Source organism: Neomonachus schauinslandi, chromosome 5 (genome assembly GCF_002201575.2).
Source record: "Neomonachus schauinslandi chromosome 5, ASM220157v2, whole genome shotgun sequence".
NCBI lineage: Eukaryota > Metazoa > Chordata > Mammalia > Carnivora > Phocidae > Neomonachus > Neomonachus schauinslandi.
The window spans coordinates 160,088,954-160,106,866 of record NC_058407.1 but is presented as its reverse complement, the minus strand read 5'-3'; the positions used below and the strand labels follow the sequence as shown (position 1 = coordinate 160,106,866).

The 17,913-nt window shown below is 56.7% G+C and overlaps 1 protein-coding gene across 1 annotated transcript; it reads left to right on the top strand.

The window, feature by feature from the left end:
• Positions 1–2,664: 2,664 nt before the first annotated feature.
• Positions 2,665–17,913, top strand: STX1B (syntaxin 1B). The gene is made up of 10 exons (XM_021700541.2): positions 2,665–2,718; positions 11,176–11,250; positions 11,464–11,563; positions 11,685–11,759; positions 14,227–14,300; positions 14,693–14,801; positions 14,984–15,057; positions 17,026–17,163; positions 17,266–17,376; positions 17,735–17,913. The coding sequence occupies exons 1-10, from the start codon at positions 2,689–2,691 to the stop codon at positions 17,813–17,815; spliced, it is 867 nt and encodes a 288-aa protein (XP_021556216.1). The 5' UTR covers positions 2,665–2,688; the 3' UTR covers positions 17,816–17,913.

Here is a 17,913-nt window from a genome sequence, read left to right as displayed (position 1 = left end):
TGTTTGCCTAGACTGCTGGGAGAGGCCTGAAGGGCGGTAAGTCTGACTATCCAAGAAGGGGCAAGACAGGGTCCTGGGCAGAGGGGAGATGGCACGGTGAAAGGCTCCGGGGTGTCCAGGGTCTGGGATCCCGTGGTGTGGTTAAGGCTTGGGGTCTGCGGCCCAGGGAGGGAAGTGGTAGGAGAGATGAGGTGAAGGTGGTGGGATTCAAATGCCAGAGCAGCTACTGAGTGTAACCCGGGAGGCCATGGCCTGGTGGGCGGAGTCGTTGGTGCAGGGGACTGATATTACCACATTTGTTTAGGGGACAATCACACTAACACCTGGGGAGAAAATGGGACATTCAGGGAAAGGGCTGCAGGTGGGGGGACCAGAGAGGAGGCTCTTGTGATGCTCCCGGTGAAAGCCAATGAGGGCCTAGACTGACCCGAGGTGGTGAGGAGGGAGAGGACCTAGGAGGCAGCTCTGGGTTTGGCAGTTGAGGGAGAAGCTTTAACACTGTGGTTTTACAAGAATAAGGTTTGTAATCAAAGGCTGCCTGCGAGAGCCCCAGCCCTGTCCTTTACTAACCTTGTGAACTTAGGTCCATTACTCAAGCATTCCAAGCCTCAGTTTCCTGATCTGTGCACTTGGGATCATGGCAGTAGCAGCTCCGTTGGGAAGATTCTAGGAGCTACTCAGCATGGCACCTAGGACGCAGCGGACGCTCAGAACATGGCAGCATTATGGGGATGGGTGAGGGAGTCAAGGTCAGGTTTCCATCTGCTTTGAGTGACTGGCTGATGAGATGCCATCTCTGATGGAGAACACAGCTTTGGGAGGAGAAGGCAAGGCCACCACAGTCTTGGAAGTTCCATCAAAGCCCTGGCCTCACTCACTATAGTTACGGATTTACTCGTGTCTCTGATGACATCTTTTGCCTCTGTTGTCGGAGCCCAGCTCAGGGCTCAGGTTCCTGGTAACTGCTGCCTTTGAGAAGGAGGATCTGACTTGCAGGTATAGATGTGGGGACTGTGGGCAGGTAGGTGCAGTTGACCCTGGGAAGCGAGAGGATAAAGAAGGAAGAGAAGGGGCGCCTGGGTGGCTCAGTCGTTAAGCGTCTGCCTTCGGCTCAGGTCATGATCCCAGGGTCCTAGGATCGAGCCCCTCATCGGGCTCCCTACTCCACGGGAAGCCTGCTTCTCCCTCTCGCACTCCCCCTGCTTGTGTTCCCTTTCTCTGTCTGTGTCTCTCTCTGTCAAATAAATAAGTAAAACCTTTAAAAAAAAAAAAGAGAGAGAGAGAGAGAGAGAACGCAGGGTGGGGCAGGTGGGAACCCTGATATAGAGGGGTTGTGGGAGAAAGGATGGATCTGGAAGGAGGCTGGAAAACAACATTCAGAGGCTGGGGGTGGGGGAGAGGGGAAAGGAGGCAGGAGGCAGGCTGGGAGACAAGGAGGGGAGGGTTTCAAGAAGACAGAGGTCATCAGGGTCATATGTCGCTGAAAGACCATGAAGGGTGAGGCCTGACCAGTGGCCGATGGATTTGGCACCAAGGAGGTCAACGGGTAAGTTGGCAGAAGCAGGTTCAAGGCCTGTCAGGGGCGAAAGCTCCATTGCAGGGGTGGAGTAGTTGATGTGATGTTAAAATATGGAGATGGGGAGAGGAGAGGTGGGCATCAAGGAGAAGGACGGAGGGTACTTGGATCCTTCGGTGTACCAGCATTCCCTTCCCAATAAGGACGAATTTCCTTTTCAACAGTCAGACCCATGTAAAGATAAGCCAAGAGGTCTGGAAAGGTAGTGAGCCCCCTGTCCCCGGAGGTAGACAAGCAGAGCTCTGAGACCCATCGCTGCCAGGAGATCGTCACGGTTAGAGTGGGGAAGGCTGTGCAAAATAAACCCCAAAACAAACAAGTCCCTGTCCTTCTCAGGCTTGGCTGATTCCTTGCATCACAAAAGCCACCTAGAGGGTCAGTTTTGCTATTTCTAGTGTCCAAAGAACCCCCTGCAGGGATACACGCACAGAGGTGGTCGTGCCTGCTCACACAGATACTCGACACCAAATACAAAATCTCCCTAGATCTCCCGGTGTAAAGGGATCCACAGCACCCCCTCCCCTCCCACAGCACCCCTTCCCTGAATTCACTCCCTTACCCCCTTTCTGCCGTCCCCCCCACCCCCAACCCAGCAGCTCGCTGCCTCCCGCCGCAGCTCCTTGGTCTCTCGGCCAATCTCTCCCTCCTTCTCCGGCTCTGCCCTTCCCCACCCGCCTCTAGGCCTCTGCACTCCCCCTCCCCGGACCCCCCCCCTCAGCCGGACTACAAGCCCCAGGCGCCCCCAGCCCCCGGCGCTGCGCATGCCCCCTGCTCCCCGCCCCCTCCCGGCTCCCCCCTCCCTCCCTTCCTCCTTACCTCCCTCCGCCCCCCTCCCCCGCGCTTCGGCTCCCGCATCCCTCCATCCGAGCCTGTGCCGCAGCCGCATCGCCACCGCAGCCCCGGCAGAGCCGAGCCCGGCCCAGGCCCCTGCCCCTGCCCGGCCCTCGGCCCGCCGCCCCCGGCCCCGCCCCCGCCCGCGGGCCCCCCCCCCAGCGGCTCGGGTGCCCCCCGGCGCCCCCAGACTCCGGCCTCCCGCACCGAGGCAGGAGGCAGGGAGCGGAGGCAGGAGGAGGGCGAGGAGGAGGAGGAGGAGGAGAAGGAGCCGTCGCAGGATGAAGGATCGGACTCAGGAGCTGCGGAGTGTGAGCTTGGGGGTGGGGGGAAAGGGGGGGCGGGACCCCAATATCGGGGGAGCGCGTGGGGGTGGAGTGGGGGGAGGTGCTGGGACATGGGGGCAAATGATGGGACGGGAGGCTGGTGGTAGGGGCACCCCAGGATCTGGAGGCACCTGATGTCTCCAATGAACCTGCATTCTGGGGACAGTGGCTGGAAGAGGTTGGAGGCCATTAAGGCTCAAGGGGGCAGGAGAGGTTTCAGGGGCTTTGCGTGCCCACATTCCCAGGAGGGCCCCGAGGGTCTAATCCGGGGATGGGAGAGCGTGAATATCAGGAGAGAACTGGAGGGTACCGTCATCCCCAGGGCAGATTTGCGGAATTGGAAAGATGGGGGCAGTTACTGGGCCAGGCTGAGTCTTGCGGGACCAAGGTTTGGGGGGTGCCAGGGGGAAGGACACAGGTTGGGACAGAGATGCCAACACCTGGCAGTGACTGAAGTGTATGTGTGTGTGTGTGCACACGCGTGTGTTGCTCCCTGTGGGGAGGGGGTGCCTCTCAGAGACAAGGAGGGAAGGGGTGGCCTCAGGAGACAGCCAGAGGGCCAGGGCTTGAGATGGGGTGACCCCAGAGGTGGGAGATGGGTTGCAGAGGAGAGGGGGAGGAGTCTCCACGCACAGGGCCATGGAATTGGGTTGTGTGACATGGAGTGTGCTCTGCTGGGGGGAAGTGGGGCAGGGGCAGGTCGAGGTGGGCCCCTGGTTTGCAGGCCTGAAGAGGCCCAGCTCCCGAGTCTGGCCAGGCAGTTTGTGTTCGGGTGACAGGCGGGAGGAGGGAGGCGCTGATGTCCGCAGTGGAGGCTGCCAGTTGGAGGGGCTGGCCAGTGGGGGCTTGATGAGAATGGTTTCTAGGGTCGGGAGAACGCTGGGGCATTTGTGGGGATGACCTGGGGGCCGAGGAGGCGAAGCTGCCTGCCTGCTGTTTGCTCAGGGCCTGTGGTGTTATGTCCATGAAGTACTAGCCCCAGCCGTGATGTATCCTCATGCGCTGGGTCTCTGCCAGGAGGAGCCTGTTGGTTGTTCCCCGCTCCCAGGGTTATTACCCCATTTGACAGATGAGGAAGCTGAGGTGTGGAGATAGCAGGAGCTTGCCCAAGGTCACCAAGCAAGTGGGTGGGAGGAGCAGACTGGAACCTGGGTTCCCAGTCTGGCAAGTTGACATGGGTCTCTGCTTTTTTGATCTTTGAAACAGAGGTCTCCACACTGGGGGTAGAAAGCCCCGTCTTTGGAGAGCCCCCGGGATATGGGCGAGGGAAACCAGGCTACAGAAAGATAGGAGGAAGGGGCTGGAAGATAAAGTGACTGTTGTTGTCTCCGGGGAAAGATATGTTGGCAAATGGGAAGGAAGAAGAAACTGGTGGTTGAAAGGGAATTTTCAAGGTTTCTGTATTCAACTTTCACTGAATATGGGGGCCAGGCATCCGCTAAGTGACAATAATAAAAATAATCAACCCTCTAGAGTCAGAAACTGTCCTAAGCGTTTTATTCATATTTACTCATTTTGGTCCTCGCCTCAACCCTGGTACTAGTATGATCCCATTTTATAGGTAAGGAAATTGAGGCCCAGGGAGGTTGAGTAATTTGATCGGTCACAGAGCCAGGAAAAGGCAGGCAGGCAGGCTGGCTCCAGCACCGTGCTCTAAACTCCCCTTCTTTCACCAGGCAGTTTTCAAAGCAGGCTGCCATCCATAATCTCATTAGCTCCTCACTGACCTCCTGGTAAGGTATGTAGACTGAGAGACTACCTCATCTTATAGCTGAGGAAACTGAGGCCCAGAGTGGTTAAATAACGTGCCCAAGGTCACCCAGCTCTCGAGTAAGGAATGCAAATTTGAACCCAGATCCCCTGCTGCCAACACTATCCCATGACTCCAAAACCCAGAGAAAGGGAAAGCGGTTTGAGGTGAGGTGGTGGCAAAATTGTGGTATAATTAGAGAGAGAGGGAGGGAAAACCCTAAGACTAAGATGGGGGGGCAGGGCATGGCATCCTCATCCAAGTGGATCAGGGAGCCCCTCCGCCCAGAGGCAAGGAGTTCTGGCTGCTGGGGCTGCAGGGGGTGGGCAGTCAGGTGGGGGAGGTGGGAGGTGGTGTGGAGGGGTAAAGGGGTCTGGGTAAATGGCTCTGGTGTTAGTCACAGCTCAGGGAGACTGGCGATTTGGGAGGGGATGGGTAGGGCAGAAAGAAGGTGCCAGATGCAAGGAGTGCAAGGGTCTCCCCACCAAAGTTGAGAGCGAGGAGACTGGGAGGCAGGAGAGACCAGGCAGGGTAGGGGAGAGGCCTGCTAAAGAGGTCTCTGAGATGCTGAGAGGGATGGGGGGTAGTGGCGGGAGGGGACGTCAGCTCAAGGGAGCTGAATATCTTTCCAGCAGTACTTTAGAGTTCCCCAGGGGTTCTCAGATCTGTTCATCCCATAGCCGATGAGGGCACAGAGACGGGAGTCAGACTGTCTGGGTTCAAATCCTAGCTTTGCTACTTCCTGTGTGACCTTGGGTGAGTTTCTTAACCTCTCTGGTCCTCAGTTTCTTCACGTGTGAATTGAGAATAATAATAGTACCTGTTCGCAGGGTTGTCCTAAGGATTGAAACTAGGTAATAGGCAAAAAGTGTCCAGAAGGAGCCTGGGCACAGTAGTGCCCTTGAGTGTTTGTTATTCTACAGCTGACTTGCTTTTTTCCCTTGAACCTCACATCAGCCCCCTGGGATGGGCAGGATGTGACCCCTAATTTATTTTGGAGTAGATTGAGGGCCAGAGAGGCAACCTGACCAAGGTCATACAGCTGGTAATGGCAGAGCTGGTGTTGAAACAGGGTTTTCTGTTTTCCAGTTCACCAAGGACCTCTGGGCGCGAGCTGGGAGGTGCTGGGCTGGAGTGGAGTTCATCGGCCGGATTGGTGTCCCAGGGCCCAAGGGGCGGGGCCAGGGACGGGGCTCAAGAGGAGAGAAGGGGGAGCAGGTGGGGCAGAGAGGCGGACTGGGGAGAGAGGGAAGCGTGTGGGGTCGCGTTGTGGACTGTGCAGTGGCTGGGGGGTGGGGAAGGTGAGGCCCATAGTGAGGGAGGCTGGAATTTGAGGCCGGGTGGGCGTGGGGGCTGTTATGGGACAAGCCACGCACCTGAAGGCAGGGACTGAGTCATCTGGGTAGCACTCAGGTATGGGCGAGGCACAGAGAGGGCTTTAAATGGTACCCCTGAATGACAGCAGGGAGGGGCGACCTGCATGAGTGCGCAGGGCCCGGCAGAGCCCCGGTGACGGGCTGTTGTCCCCCAGCTGCGCAGGGCTCCTTTCTGCCATCGCAAACCCACCGAGTTCAGCCCTGCTTCGGGGCCTTGGCCCTTGCCGGCCCCTCTGTTTTGAATGCTCTTCCTTCCACCCGGACCGCTGTCCCCTCCGCCTTAAATTCTGTGTCAGCAAATGTCACCCACCCCCGGAACGGCCCTCCCTGACCATCCTGTAAAGGGCCACCCCTGATGGCCGCTTCTCTGTCTCACATCGGGTCCATCTCCCCCCTGCTAGTTAGCACAGACCCAAACGGTCTTGTTGGTTCTCCCCCTCCCTCAGCTACTTGGAGGCAGGACCTGCGTCCTGTCTTGTCCACCACTGTGTTCTCAGAAGCAGCCAGAGAGCTTGGCTCAGCTCATGCCTCTCCGCCAGGTGAATGAATGACTCAGTGGGGCAGAGGGAGGACGAGGAAGGGAGTAGGTGGGTAAGGAGGGAGGGCAGACTGGCAAGGTGGGGGTGGGAGGGCGGAAAGGCCCAGTCAGGGAGACAGATGGGCAGGAGCAGGGGTGCGGCGGACAGAGGCTCCTGCCTCCAGATCAGATGACGAGCTTGCGCCCCCGAGGAGAACATGTGAGCACGTGTGTGCTGTGCGCACGTGTGTTTACACACACACACACACTCTCTGACTCTTCTGTCACCCAACACCAGGCTCTTTCTGCCGCTGTGTTAGTCACCTTCTCACCAGCTGTCTCTGGTCCCTGACTTGCTGGCTCACTGCGTCCCTCTCTTTCCATCCACACATCTGTCTGTGTTGTCCCCCCGCACCGGCGCGCCCGAGGGCCCCTGGTATCTCTAATGGGAAAGACTGCAGCTGGAGGCTTGGATCTGATGCCCCCGATGCCCAGGCGGAGCCACAAGGTGCCCGGGACCCCTGCAGTCTCTCATGTCATTCTCTCAAGCGCTTGACAAGCTGGTGAGCAGGGAGAGCAGAGGGCCTGGGTTCGAACCCAGGTGCCACCCTGTCAGCGCCCCATACAGTGCCTGCTCTGTCATCTTGGGCAAGTCACTTAATCGCTCCATGCCTCAGTTTCCTCCTCTGTCAAGTGGGCATAAGAATCGTATCTGCTGGGCGCTTGGGTGGCTCAGTTGGTTAAGCGACTGCCTTCGGCTCAGGTCATGATCCTGGAGTCCCAGGATCAAGTCCCGCATCGGGCTCCCTGCTCGGCGGGGAGTCTGCTTCTCCCTCTGACCTCCCCTCTCTCATGCTCTCTCTCTCTCTCTCAAATAAATAAATAAAATCTTTAAAAAAAAAAAAAAAGAATCGTATCTGCTTCATGGAGCGCTTATAAGGGTTAAAGGAGACACACAAAGCCCTTGTCACAGGGCCCAGGTCACTGTAATCAGTACACACGTGTTAGATTTCTTATCTTCTTCATTTTGCACATGGGGAAACTGAGGCTTGAATTGTCCATAAAGTGGATCGGGGGCATATGATCGTCTTTTTCTGGGTGATCTCATTTGCCCACAGCCTGTGTTCTTTTAGGCTGGCCAGCTTCTTCCGGAAATGGAGGCCGCGCTCATTATTAAATGTGCACCCCTCAGAGCAGTGAGGGCCCTTGGTGCACTGGCCTGCCTTTTCCATAGACGATCTGGGGCGCAGAGAAGGGCTGAGATTTGCCTCGGCAGATCACAGAGCAGGGCGAGGGGAGGTAGAACGCCTGGCCTTCTACCTGGGCTCTTCCTGCAGCCTGGCCCGTCTTCCTGGCTTTCTATCCCAGCCACAGGAGTTCAGCAGCACTGGGGACAGGCAGAGCGGGACGGTTGCGGGGGGGAAGCCTGGGATTAAGTACTAGGCAGTTCAGGTCCCACCTCTGGCCTGCTTTGCTGTGAAACCTTCGGCAGGTCAGGCAACCTCTCTGAGCCTGTTTCCTCATCTGTAACACGGGAGGGGCAGGGGGTCCTAGCCAACCCTCACTAAACACTGCGTCTTTCTGGTAGCATTAGGCATTTTTCCTGCCTGGTCTCATTGCCTCCACCTACCCAGCATTTGGGCAAACGTTATTGCTGTTCAGCCAAGGCAGAGGCTGAAGCCCAGAAGGCAGAAATCGTGTGGCCTTGTAGCTGCTAGCCTGGGTAAGTTCTTTAGCCGCTCTGTGCCTCAGTTTCCCCATCTATAAAAGGGAGCTATAATAATACCTACCTCAGGAGGCTTTTGTAAGAATTAAATGGACAGATATATACAAAGGGCATAGAACGGTGCCCAGCTCATGATCACATGTATGTAAATGTTTGCCATAATTATAATTATGCTGCCCAGTGGTCCTTATAGGGTTTAAAGAAAGATTCAATGAGATAACGAGGATGTAAGACCCATGTAGAAGATGCTGTTTTGTTTTTTTTTTTAAGATTTTTATTTATTTATTTGAGAGAGAGAGAGAGAGAACACGAACAGGGGGAGAGGGGCAAAGGGGCAGAGAGGGAGAAGCAGGCTTCCCGCTGAGCAGGGAGCCCGACGCAGGGCTTGATCCCAGGACCCTGGGATCATGACCTGAGCCGAAGGCAGCTGCTTAACTGACTGAGCCACCCAGGTGCCCCGAAGATGCTGTTAAAAGATATTTTCCTAGGATTACAGGGCACGGAGCCCCACCAGATGGGGCCTTAGCAGGAGCTGAGCTGAGAGGGAAACAGCTGTGGCAGAGCCCCTGGAAGGAGGTGGCCTGGCCTCCAGCCTTAGAAGGGGCTGTGAGGGAGTCTATCGTAGATGCTTGTAATTTCCAGCCCATTCAGCCTAGGCGCCCTTGGACAGGTCACTTTCCCTTTCCTCCCTCTGACCTCCCGTTCCCTCATCTGTGAAATGGGGACAATGATATTTGCTCGGGCTTTCCTTTCAGGGCTGTGTGGTGAGGATCAAAAGGGATTAGAGATGTAAAAGTGTTGGTGAACTGTAGAGGATTATTAGCTCTCAGCTCCCTGTAATTATTATACCAAATAAGTCATACTTGGGCCTCTACCTTTCTTCCTCTCTCAAGGACAAGTAAACAGGCAGCCAGGGATGCCCCGGGGCAGAATCTAAGGGAACTTGGCTCTGGGGACAAACAGGAGAGAGAGAGGGAAATTAAACTTTAGAAAGTCGAAAGTCAGCCTGGCGACGAGGCGGAGAACAGGAAAGTTCCCAGGCACCCGGACCAGAGAGACGCCCCATGACCTGTGGGCAGCTGGGCAGGGGGCCGAAGTCAGAGAAGGGGCAGAGGAACGGCTTTGGCTCTAGGGGAAGGAGACCCCGTGGGGCAGCTGGCTTGAGGACAAGGCATCAGGGTCCTCCAAGGTGAGCTGAGCCCCCCAGAGCCTCTGGGGGCCAAGGTCTATCGGCTTAGCCCTGGGTCTGGTGGAGACTTGAGAAGCCGGAGGCCCTCTCAGAATACCCAAGCCCCGCCTGGGCCATCTCTCCTTCCGAGGGCAGCTGTGGGCAGAGACAGAGGAGCCTCCCTTTCCCAGTGGATGTTTGGGATTGTCTGGAAATTAAATGGAAGCGCTGAATACATTTTCTGCGGTGCGGTGGGACCCAGCGTCTGCGGGAAGAATCCCCCGCGTTCCGTTTGGGCAGGAAGCTGGGGGGGGGGCATTGAGAGCGTGCAGCTGGAGGGCTCCCGCAGGCTTGCAGGCTCCTCCTGGGGCTGTCGGGGCTCTGCTGATTCCGAGTTCACTTGGCTGCCTAGATTGCATCTCGGTCCCATCTGGCTCTGTCTAGGTTCGATCTGAGCTGTCTGGTGGGATCCGTCTGCCCGAGTCTAGCTGGGGCTGAGCCTGTCTGGTTTCTGGCAGGTCCTGTCTGCGATCTGCTCGGACCCTGTCGAGGTTCCATGGGAGCTCCTCTCTTTAGATCCCAGCGGGCTATGCTCCAGGTGGACACTTTCGGATCCCGTCTGGATACCATTCAGGCTCCGGTAGTCCGATTCCGTCCTGTTTGGGCTATAGGTTCTTTCTGGAAGTCAGGCTGAACTCTGTTTAAATGTCCACTGGGGCTGATGAGGGCTCCGCACGTTAATTAAGCTTGCCGGGCTCAGCTTTTGTTCTCTGACTTCTGCCCCAAGTGGAGAAGAGCCTCAAGTCCGGAGCGTGCAGCACTGGGCAGCCCAGTCTGCTCCCCTGTCTTCTTACCTGGCCCTGAATGAGTGTGCAGGCCTGAGGCTCGGGGAGCCCGGGAGAACAGGCCCACAGGGCCCTCTCGAATGTCCCTGGGGGCGCGGGGACACATCTGTGGGGCCACGCAGGGCAACAGGCAGCTTTGCCGTGGGGCCGAGTGTGGGTGAACGTCAGCGTGTCAGTGTATCTCCGCGTGGGTGTCAGTGGGCCTATTTCTGTGTGCCTTGTGTGTCAGCCCTTCTGTCTGTGTCACTGGTCTGTCTGGCGGTGGCGGTGTGGGTGGGTAAATCCCTTTGTGTCTCTGAGCCCGGGGGGTGGAGGGCTGAGCCGCAGCAGGTTGCAACTGGGAAATCCAGGCAAGTGAGAGTAGGTGGGTGTGAAGTTGGGAGAGGCTGGATGAAAGCAAGTGAATACATGAGAGGGGCAGAGCAGCGGAGGGGGTGAAAGCAGGCGGGAGGAGGCAGGCACGGGGAGCCAGGGGGGTCGGGGTGCTGCCTGTGTCTCTCCTCCAGCCCCCCCGGGCTTGACGGTGCTTGCTCAGCTCGGCACCTGCTGCTACCAGTGAAGTGACCTCGCACAGGGGACGTGGCCGGTTGGGTGGAGGCTGGAGGGGAAGAGAAGGGGAGCAAAGTGAGGCCTGGACAGGAGCGGCCGGGGAGACAGCGGCCAGGGTCAGCCTCCTGGGCCTCCACTCCAGACCCCTCCCGGGAGCCCAGAGCCGGTTCCTGCAAGGCTGACATTTAGCTGGTGGGGACGAGACCGGTTAATGGCAGTTGTCCTGGGTGTCACCCACCTCCAGGGTGACTGCGTTCTCAGGTCCACTTCCACCCTTGAAAGGGTGCCTTCTGCTAATTCCCTCCAAGGTGTCCTTTGGGCTGTCAGCTGCCTGGCCTCCGGGACCCTGTTCCACAAGATTTCCGGTGTTCATTCGGACCGCTTGGGGTGCTTGCATTTGCCCTGCAAATGACCTGCCCCCTGCAGATGACACCTCCTCAGACCCCTGCTCTGAGCCTAGAGCTGGGAGCATCAGGCTCAGGGTAGGATTCTGCCTTTCTTTGCCTCCCAGGCGAAAGACAGTGATGATGAAGAGGAGGTGGTCCATGTGGATCGGGACCACTTCATGGACGAGTTCTTTGAACAGGTAACGGAGCTTCCAGTGCTCCCAGACCCAGAAGCTGGCCCCCGGCCAACGACTCCCTTCACCCTGTTCCCACCCCTGCTCTCCACTCCTACCCCCTCTTGGCCTTGTACCCATCCCTCGGCTCTGGCCCATTTACCCGAACCCTGACTAAGCCCTCAGGGCCCCTTGCCTGGCTCAGCGACTTGGCTGGGCACAGCTGATTTGCTGCCCCAGGTGGAAGAGATCCGGGGCTGCATTGAGAAGCTGTCAGAGGATGTGGAGCAAGTGAAAAAACAGCATAGTGCCATCCTGGCCGCCCCCAACCCAGATGAGAGTGAGTACCGCTGCTGGGCAGCTGCGAGGGGGATGGGGGCGGACAGTGTGCGTGGGGGGAGGGAGGAGAGGGGGTCTGGGCTCCCATCCAGACTTCTCATCTGCTCTGGCTCTCCCCTCAGAGACCAAACAGGAGCTGGAGGACCTCACTGCAGACATCAAGAAGACAGCCAACAAGGTTCGGTCCAAGTTGAAAGGTGAGGAATGTAATCCCCAGATTAAGGAGAAAAACAACTCTGCCCTCATTAGACCAAACATGTCTTTCTGTAAGGAGTGTCTACAGATTTCCAGGATCCAGATTCCTAAACAGTGAGAAAGCACAAAACCCCAGATTGCCCCTCCCGCCCCCCCGCCCCTTGCTCCAGATTCTTTGGAGAAAGATACATGGCAAAGAAATGAGGGAGAGGAGGGTTTCTGCCCAAGTTGCATCTGAGCGCTGCTGGATCCACCAGCATGAAGGTCCACCAGAAGAGAGAGTCTTGCAAGTGGCTTCGGTTTCATTAAATCCTTATTTCTCCAGAACAGTTGCCGGGCATAGCGCTAAGCACCCAGTAGGTGGGCTCAGCAAATGCTTCTGAACTGGTATCCTCGGCTCAGGACAGATTGGACTGTGTGGCTGACATCAGGAGTTGGCAAGCTTTCAGGAGGGACCTGCCAAATCCTTATGTATTCACTCTAATTTAAGGACTTGGGTGCTGGTAATAACCACCTTCCCCCAAAGCACTGTGGGTTGGGAACCTCCTTGTCTGCGGGTGCCAGGGGAATAGCAGTGTTACCGTGATGTGGTAGATTCAGCATCAGAAAACATTTGCCAAGCACGTACTTTGTCTGAGGCCCACTGCAGGGCATTGGGGAAAAGGTACCATGTCAGGTACCTGGCCTTGGCCACACCGACCTGGGTCCAGAGAGTTGAGAACAGGGACTTCCCGGACTCAGTGGGAGGTCATGTGTGAGCCCAGTGCTGATCTGTAAAAATAAGCCTTCTACACTTGTATCCTGGAAAGGAAAATGACTTAAACTGGGAGCACATTAAGTACAAATCCAGGCAGAGGGAGTTCAACTTCCATCATCAACTCAATTCTGGACAACTTCCATCATCAACTCATTCCTCCCCTTGGCTTCCTCACTGGCACAGTAAGAAAAACAGAAGCAACTTCAAAGCAGGCTTTTTTTTTCAAGGGGTAGCAAATTTTTTTTTTTCCGTAAATGCAATCTTACAAAGAACTCCAATATATACAATACATAAAAGACAGGCTGTTCTGGCTGAACTGGGGTTGGGAGGCCCAGGGCCCTACCCAGCTGGTCTCCCCTTTACTCCCAGCAACAGCCCCTGAGGTTCTTTCCCAGAAGGAGGGTTCCATGGAACACCGTTTAAAAATCCCTGAGCTTAAAGATTTCTTTGGGCCCACCGAGCTCTCACCTTAACACTCTCTGTAAGACCATGAGGTGGGCTCCACGGATTAGGGGTCCGGGAACAGACCAAGAAGGAAGCTAGGAAAAGTAGCAGTGACATAGAGAAGCTGACCTTCCAGACCTCCAGAAAAAGAGAGAAGATTCTCTTCTCCCCCATCTTTCTCCAGCTATTTGGTGGCATGAGCTTAGGCTTTGTGTGTGATCTTAAGTGAGTCGTTTTCCCCAGTTGAACCTCAGGTTCTAGTGTGATCCATGGGCTGATACCACTGAACTCTCAGGATTCTTGTAAGAAGTCAATGAGACCCTCTAAAGGACCTTCCACTGCAGGGTTTGGCTCCAGCCCCAAGTCTGACGACAGGGTCCCTGTAGGGGCCAGAGGTTGCGACCTCCCTGGGTGTGCTGTGCCTTCCTGGCCTTTCCTGCAGCAGGTGGGCCAGGTGTCACTCGGTCACTGTGCCCACCATTGCTGGCAGGGGAACGTTGGGGTGCTTTTCAGCCCCCAACTTTTCCCGCTGCCAGCAGAACAAAGAAGTGATGTTCTCAAGAATGGCCTGGAGCCCCTTCCAGGTCTGGAGGGCCTGGTGATTCATCCCTGCTGCATTTTCAGAGCACTGTAGATCTTATCGCAGGCAAGCTCTTTTTTTAGAAAATCTGAAGGATAGATGTCAGGAGTGCATGATCCAGAAGCAGGAATCCCAGTTAATCTGTGCGCTTTTCCAGAACATCCTTTAGAAGTGGGAATTCCCGAAACAGAGATCACCTTCCAGGGCTGGGGGGGAGAGCTATTTTTTGGCGGACATCCCTCCCTCCGCGTAGAATTTTCCAAGAAAGAGGCGGCCACTAGAACCTGACCCACCTGGAAGTGCCTGCCTTCCGCCAGAAAAACCGCAGGATGGGTTCCTGCACTCTTTCCAGAGGCTGTAGGAAGTGGAGAGTTCCCCACGTACTGGAGACCCCCGTGGGGTCAAGCAGGAGTTACAGCTGTGGGCCTTTCTAAGACCCAACCCTTCCGCCAGGACAAGTAGCCCCTTTCTGCCTGGTGACCCACCGACCCTCATCTCCCCTCCCCCTGAAACGCCTGTCCTCTGTTCACCCGCACCCTGGATCCTTTACTGTCTGCCCTCGCCATGGGTGTGACATCTCTTCACAGGCCCGGGGCCTGCCTCGGGGTGTCGACCCTTCTCACGTCCCGGACCCCCGCCCCACAGGCCCCGGGTCTCCCGGCCGGTCACTGCACCCTCTCTCCCGCAGCAATCGAACAAAGCATTGAACAAGAGGAGGGGCTGAACCGTTCCTCCGCGGACCTGCGCATCCGCAAGACCCAGGTAGGAGGCCGCGGCCTGGCGGGGCGGGGACCGGACGGAATCGGATCGGACTGGGAAAGGAGCCCAGGAGGGAGCCGCGAAAGGGAGTGGGCGGGCCAGAGCGGAGCAGGGCGCGGGGCGTGGCCAAGGAGGCGCCTGGGCGGGTTTCTGGCGGGGGGCGGGGCCGGGCCATATCTCCGCGCGTTTGGCGGGGCCGCGGCACGCTAGGGGGTTGGGCGGGGGGCGGGGGGCGCGGGGGCGGGGGCGTCCTGGGACTGAGCACTCGTCCGGGGTTGGGATCGCGGCGCGAGCTGAAGAAGGGCCGTAGGCCAGCTCAGCCTCTTCTCCCCACTGCATCCCTCCACTGGCCCGCTCTGTCCCGGCCTCCTGATGTGTCTGTACCCCCACCTTAGCACTCCACACTGTCCCGGAAGTTCGTGGAAGTAATGACCGAATATAACGCGACCCAGTCCAAGTACCGGGACCGCTGCAAGGACCGGATCCAGCGGCAGCTGGAGATCAGTGCGTGTGCCCCGCTGCAGAGTTCCCAGGCTTGCCCCAGCGCTCTTCCGTGGCTGCCCCGGGCCTTCCGTGGAGGCCTAAGGCCGGGTGGGAGGGTGGGCTCCTGGGTCTCTGCCCCATCCCACTACCTCAGGCCCCCAGACTGGCCCAGTCCCTGAGCACGAAGGCCTTTCTCCCCACAGCTGGTAGGACCACGACGAACGAAGAACTGGAAGACATGCTGGAGAGCGGGAAGTTGGCTATCTTCACGGATGATGTGAGCCCCGGGTGGGGGTGGGTCTGGCTTTGGAAAACATTTACTTCTCCTCCCTCCCCGAGCTGAGGTTGAATTAAGGTCCTAAGTCCACCGTGGAATCACAAACAGTGGGAAGTCAGGACCCGGAGCTGGGGATTTCCATGGGAGCAGGGCCTGCAGGAAGGCACCCCCATAAAAATGGTCAGCATTTTGAGTAGCCAGACACTGTTCTAAGCACTTTTACATATTTACACTTGCCTGCTATCTCACTCGGTCCTCACCACCAGCCTCTGAGAGAGCCAGATTTCACCAGTGAGGACATCTGACCCAGAGATTCACCAGAGAGGTTAAATAACTTGCCCAAGGCCTCAGAGCCAGGATTCAGATCCGCCGTCTCCTGTCACTTAGGGCTCTGACGTCTGCCTACTGAAGCAGGTCATTTCACCAAATGACTAACTTGCCTACATTATGAAATTTTTAAAAAAATACCAGTTTTAGTTTTGCTAAAGTTTTACGCCCTGCCCTGCCCTTGTCACCTTAAATGTGAGTGGATGGGCTTCCCCCACTGTAGTTCTTCTTTCTCTTTGTAGATTTTGCCTTGGCCTGCCCAGTTCTGTCTCTGCTTCTGATGGCAGAATGGCTCTGGTTAAGATTTCTAGACCAGAACTCGAGTGTCTTCAGTGACTGTTTAGCAGTTTTCAGCAAACTGTTACTTAGAGAACTGATCTTTGTTAAATTAGCTTTGAGCAAATTGATGAGGGCCAGTTAGCCTGGAGCCCTCCCAAACAGCTCTGCCCAGGCTTCTGTCTGAGAACGGAGGGGAGCCTGGTGGGTTCTAAGACGACAGATCTGATCCCTGCCAATGAACCCACCATCATTACAATGGAAACCCGTCGTTACAATGCAGGGTGGTCAGGATCTTGCCTGAGGGATGTGCATCCTGCAGACAGGCTCTAAGGTAGTGGTTAACTACTGGAGCCAGGGAGGGCTTCCTGGGGGAAGTGGCATTGGGCTGTGCTTTAAGAAACAGGGAATATTTGGACATGGTGAGCTGGGCGAAAGGCCCACTAGAGAAAGGGAACAGATTGAACAAAGACAGGGAGAGAGGACCACTTGCCAAACAGCCACTGGATGATTTTGGCTCTTAGCGGATATGTAGGAGATGAAGCCAGAAAGGGAGAACGAGCCCCGGATAGGGTGAGGTGTACAGCCTGTGGTGGGGGGGGAGCAGGGAGGAATCGTGGGGAGCCCTGGAGGGTTTCAGAGCAGAGGAATGGCTTGATGAGGTCTGAGCAGTGAGCAGTTTGGGAAGCAAGTGGCCTGGCTCAGGCCAGGTGTGTGTTGGGGGGGACAGGAATATCTGATTGTGGGTTGGAGTTAATCTCTCTCCCTGACTCTTGAGGGCTGCGGTGCATTTCTTTATTTCTCCCCCACCTAATATCATGGGGGCTCCAGAGTGGGCACACTGCCTTCTCATCTGGGCCTTCTCTGCTTCTACTTGCTTTCTCTGCTGGGTCCTCTGCCTTTGACCAGACAGGGGCCCCCAGTACTAATGGTGACTCTACCCCCCCTATTGCTCTTCCCTGGGCTTCCCTGGTGGTGTGTGTGTGTGTGTGTGTGTGTGTGTGTGTGTGTGTTAGAGGAAGCCCTGGGTGAGGTGGTGGGCTCAGGCCAACTTCTATTTCTTGTAACTTAACAAACTTCTCTTTAGTGCTTACTGTGTGCCAGGCAGATGCTGTTCTAATTGGTGGATACATAGTAACTCACTTACCGTTCACAAGAACCCTGGGAGGTGGGCACTGCTATCATCCACCTTTTCCAAGTGTGGAAACTGAGGCCCAGAAAGGTTAAACAATTTGCCCACAGTTAGAGCTAGTAAATGACAGTCAGATTTGAACCTAGACCCTCTGGCTGCGGAATCCAAACTGCTATGGGAGTGAAGGGGGCTCTGCAGCTCTTCCCCTCCTGCCCCTCACCCCATTGCCCTAGATCAAAATGGACTCACAGATGACAAAGCAGGCACTGAATGAGATCGAGACGAGGCACAACGAGATCATCAAACTGGAAACCAGCATCCGAGAGCTGCATGACATGTTTGTGGACATGGCCATGCTCGTGGAAAGCCAGGTACAGCCTCTCCCCCGCCTTCTAGGAGCCTCCTGCAGATCCCTGGGGTGCCCCCTCCTCCAGCCCAGCCCCCACCCCATCCTATGCACATCTTCTCTGCAGGGTGAGATGATTGACCGCATCGAGTACAACGTGGAACATTCCGTGGACTATGTGGAACGAGCTGTGTCCGACACCAAGAAAGCTGTGAAATATCAGAGCAAGGCCCGGAGGGTAAGAGGGTGGGGGGTGACGAGTGGGCCGGCGCCTGGGGGTGGGGGACAGTGGTGGTGGGAACAGGCTGGCCTTGGGGGAGGCGAGCAGGCCTGTGGGTGGGGACAGGCAGGCGGGGTAGGTGGGCTGGGGCGGAGCGCTTGGGGCTAGGTTCAGGCCAGGGCTGACCTGAGTGTTGAAATCCAGAGGGAGGCCTTATCTCTGATCTCTGGCTCTGACCTCTTCCTTTTTCTGTTTTCTCTCTCCCCTCCTCTCTTCCCTCACACCTCCTCCCCCATCTTTCCCCCCCATCTGTCTGTCTCTCTTTATCTCTCTGTCTCTCTCGTCCTTCTTGCCTATCAACCCTTTCTGCCTGCAGAAGAAAATCATGATCATCATTTGCTGTGTGGTGCTGGGGGTGGTCTTGGCGTCATCCATTGGGGGGACGCTGGGCTTGTAGGCCCCCCCCGCCTGTCTCTCCCAGACCCTTCCCCCACCACATTGGGAGCAATCCCCCCCACCCCCCCTTCCCCTCCTGCCCAGCCCCCGGGCCCACCC

Bases quoted from the DNA above. Each gene is read 5' to 3' on its own strand.
- STX1B (XM_021700541.2), top strand. From the start codon at position 2,689: ATGAAGGATCGGACTCAGGAGCTGCGGAGT. The intron at 2,719-11,175 runs GTGAGCTTGGGG...TTTGCCTCCCAG, and splicing joins GGACTCAGGAGCTGCGGAGT to GCGAAAGACAGTGATGATGA. The intron at 11,251-11,463 runs GTAACGGAGCTT...TTGCTGCCCCAG, and splicing joins TGGACGAGTTCTTTGAACAG to GTGGAAGAGATCCGGGGCTG.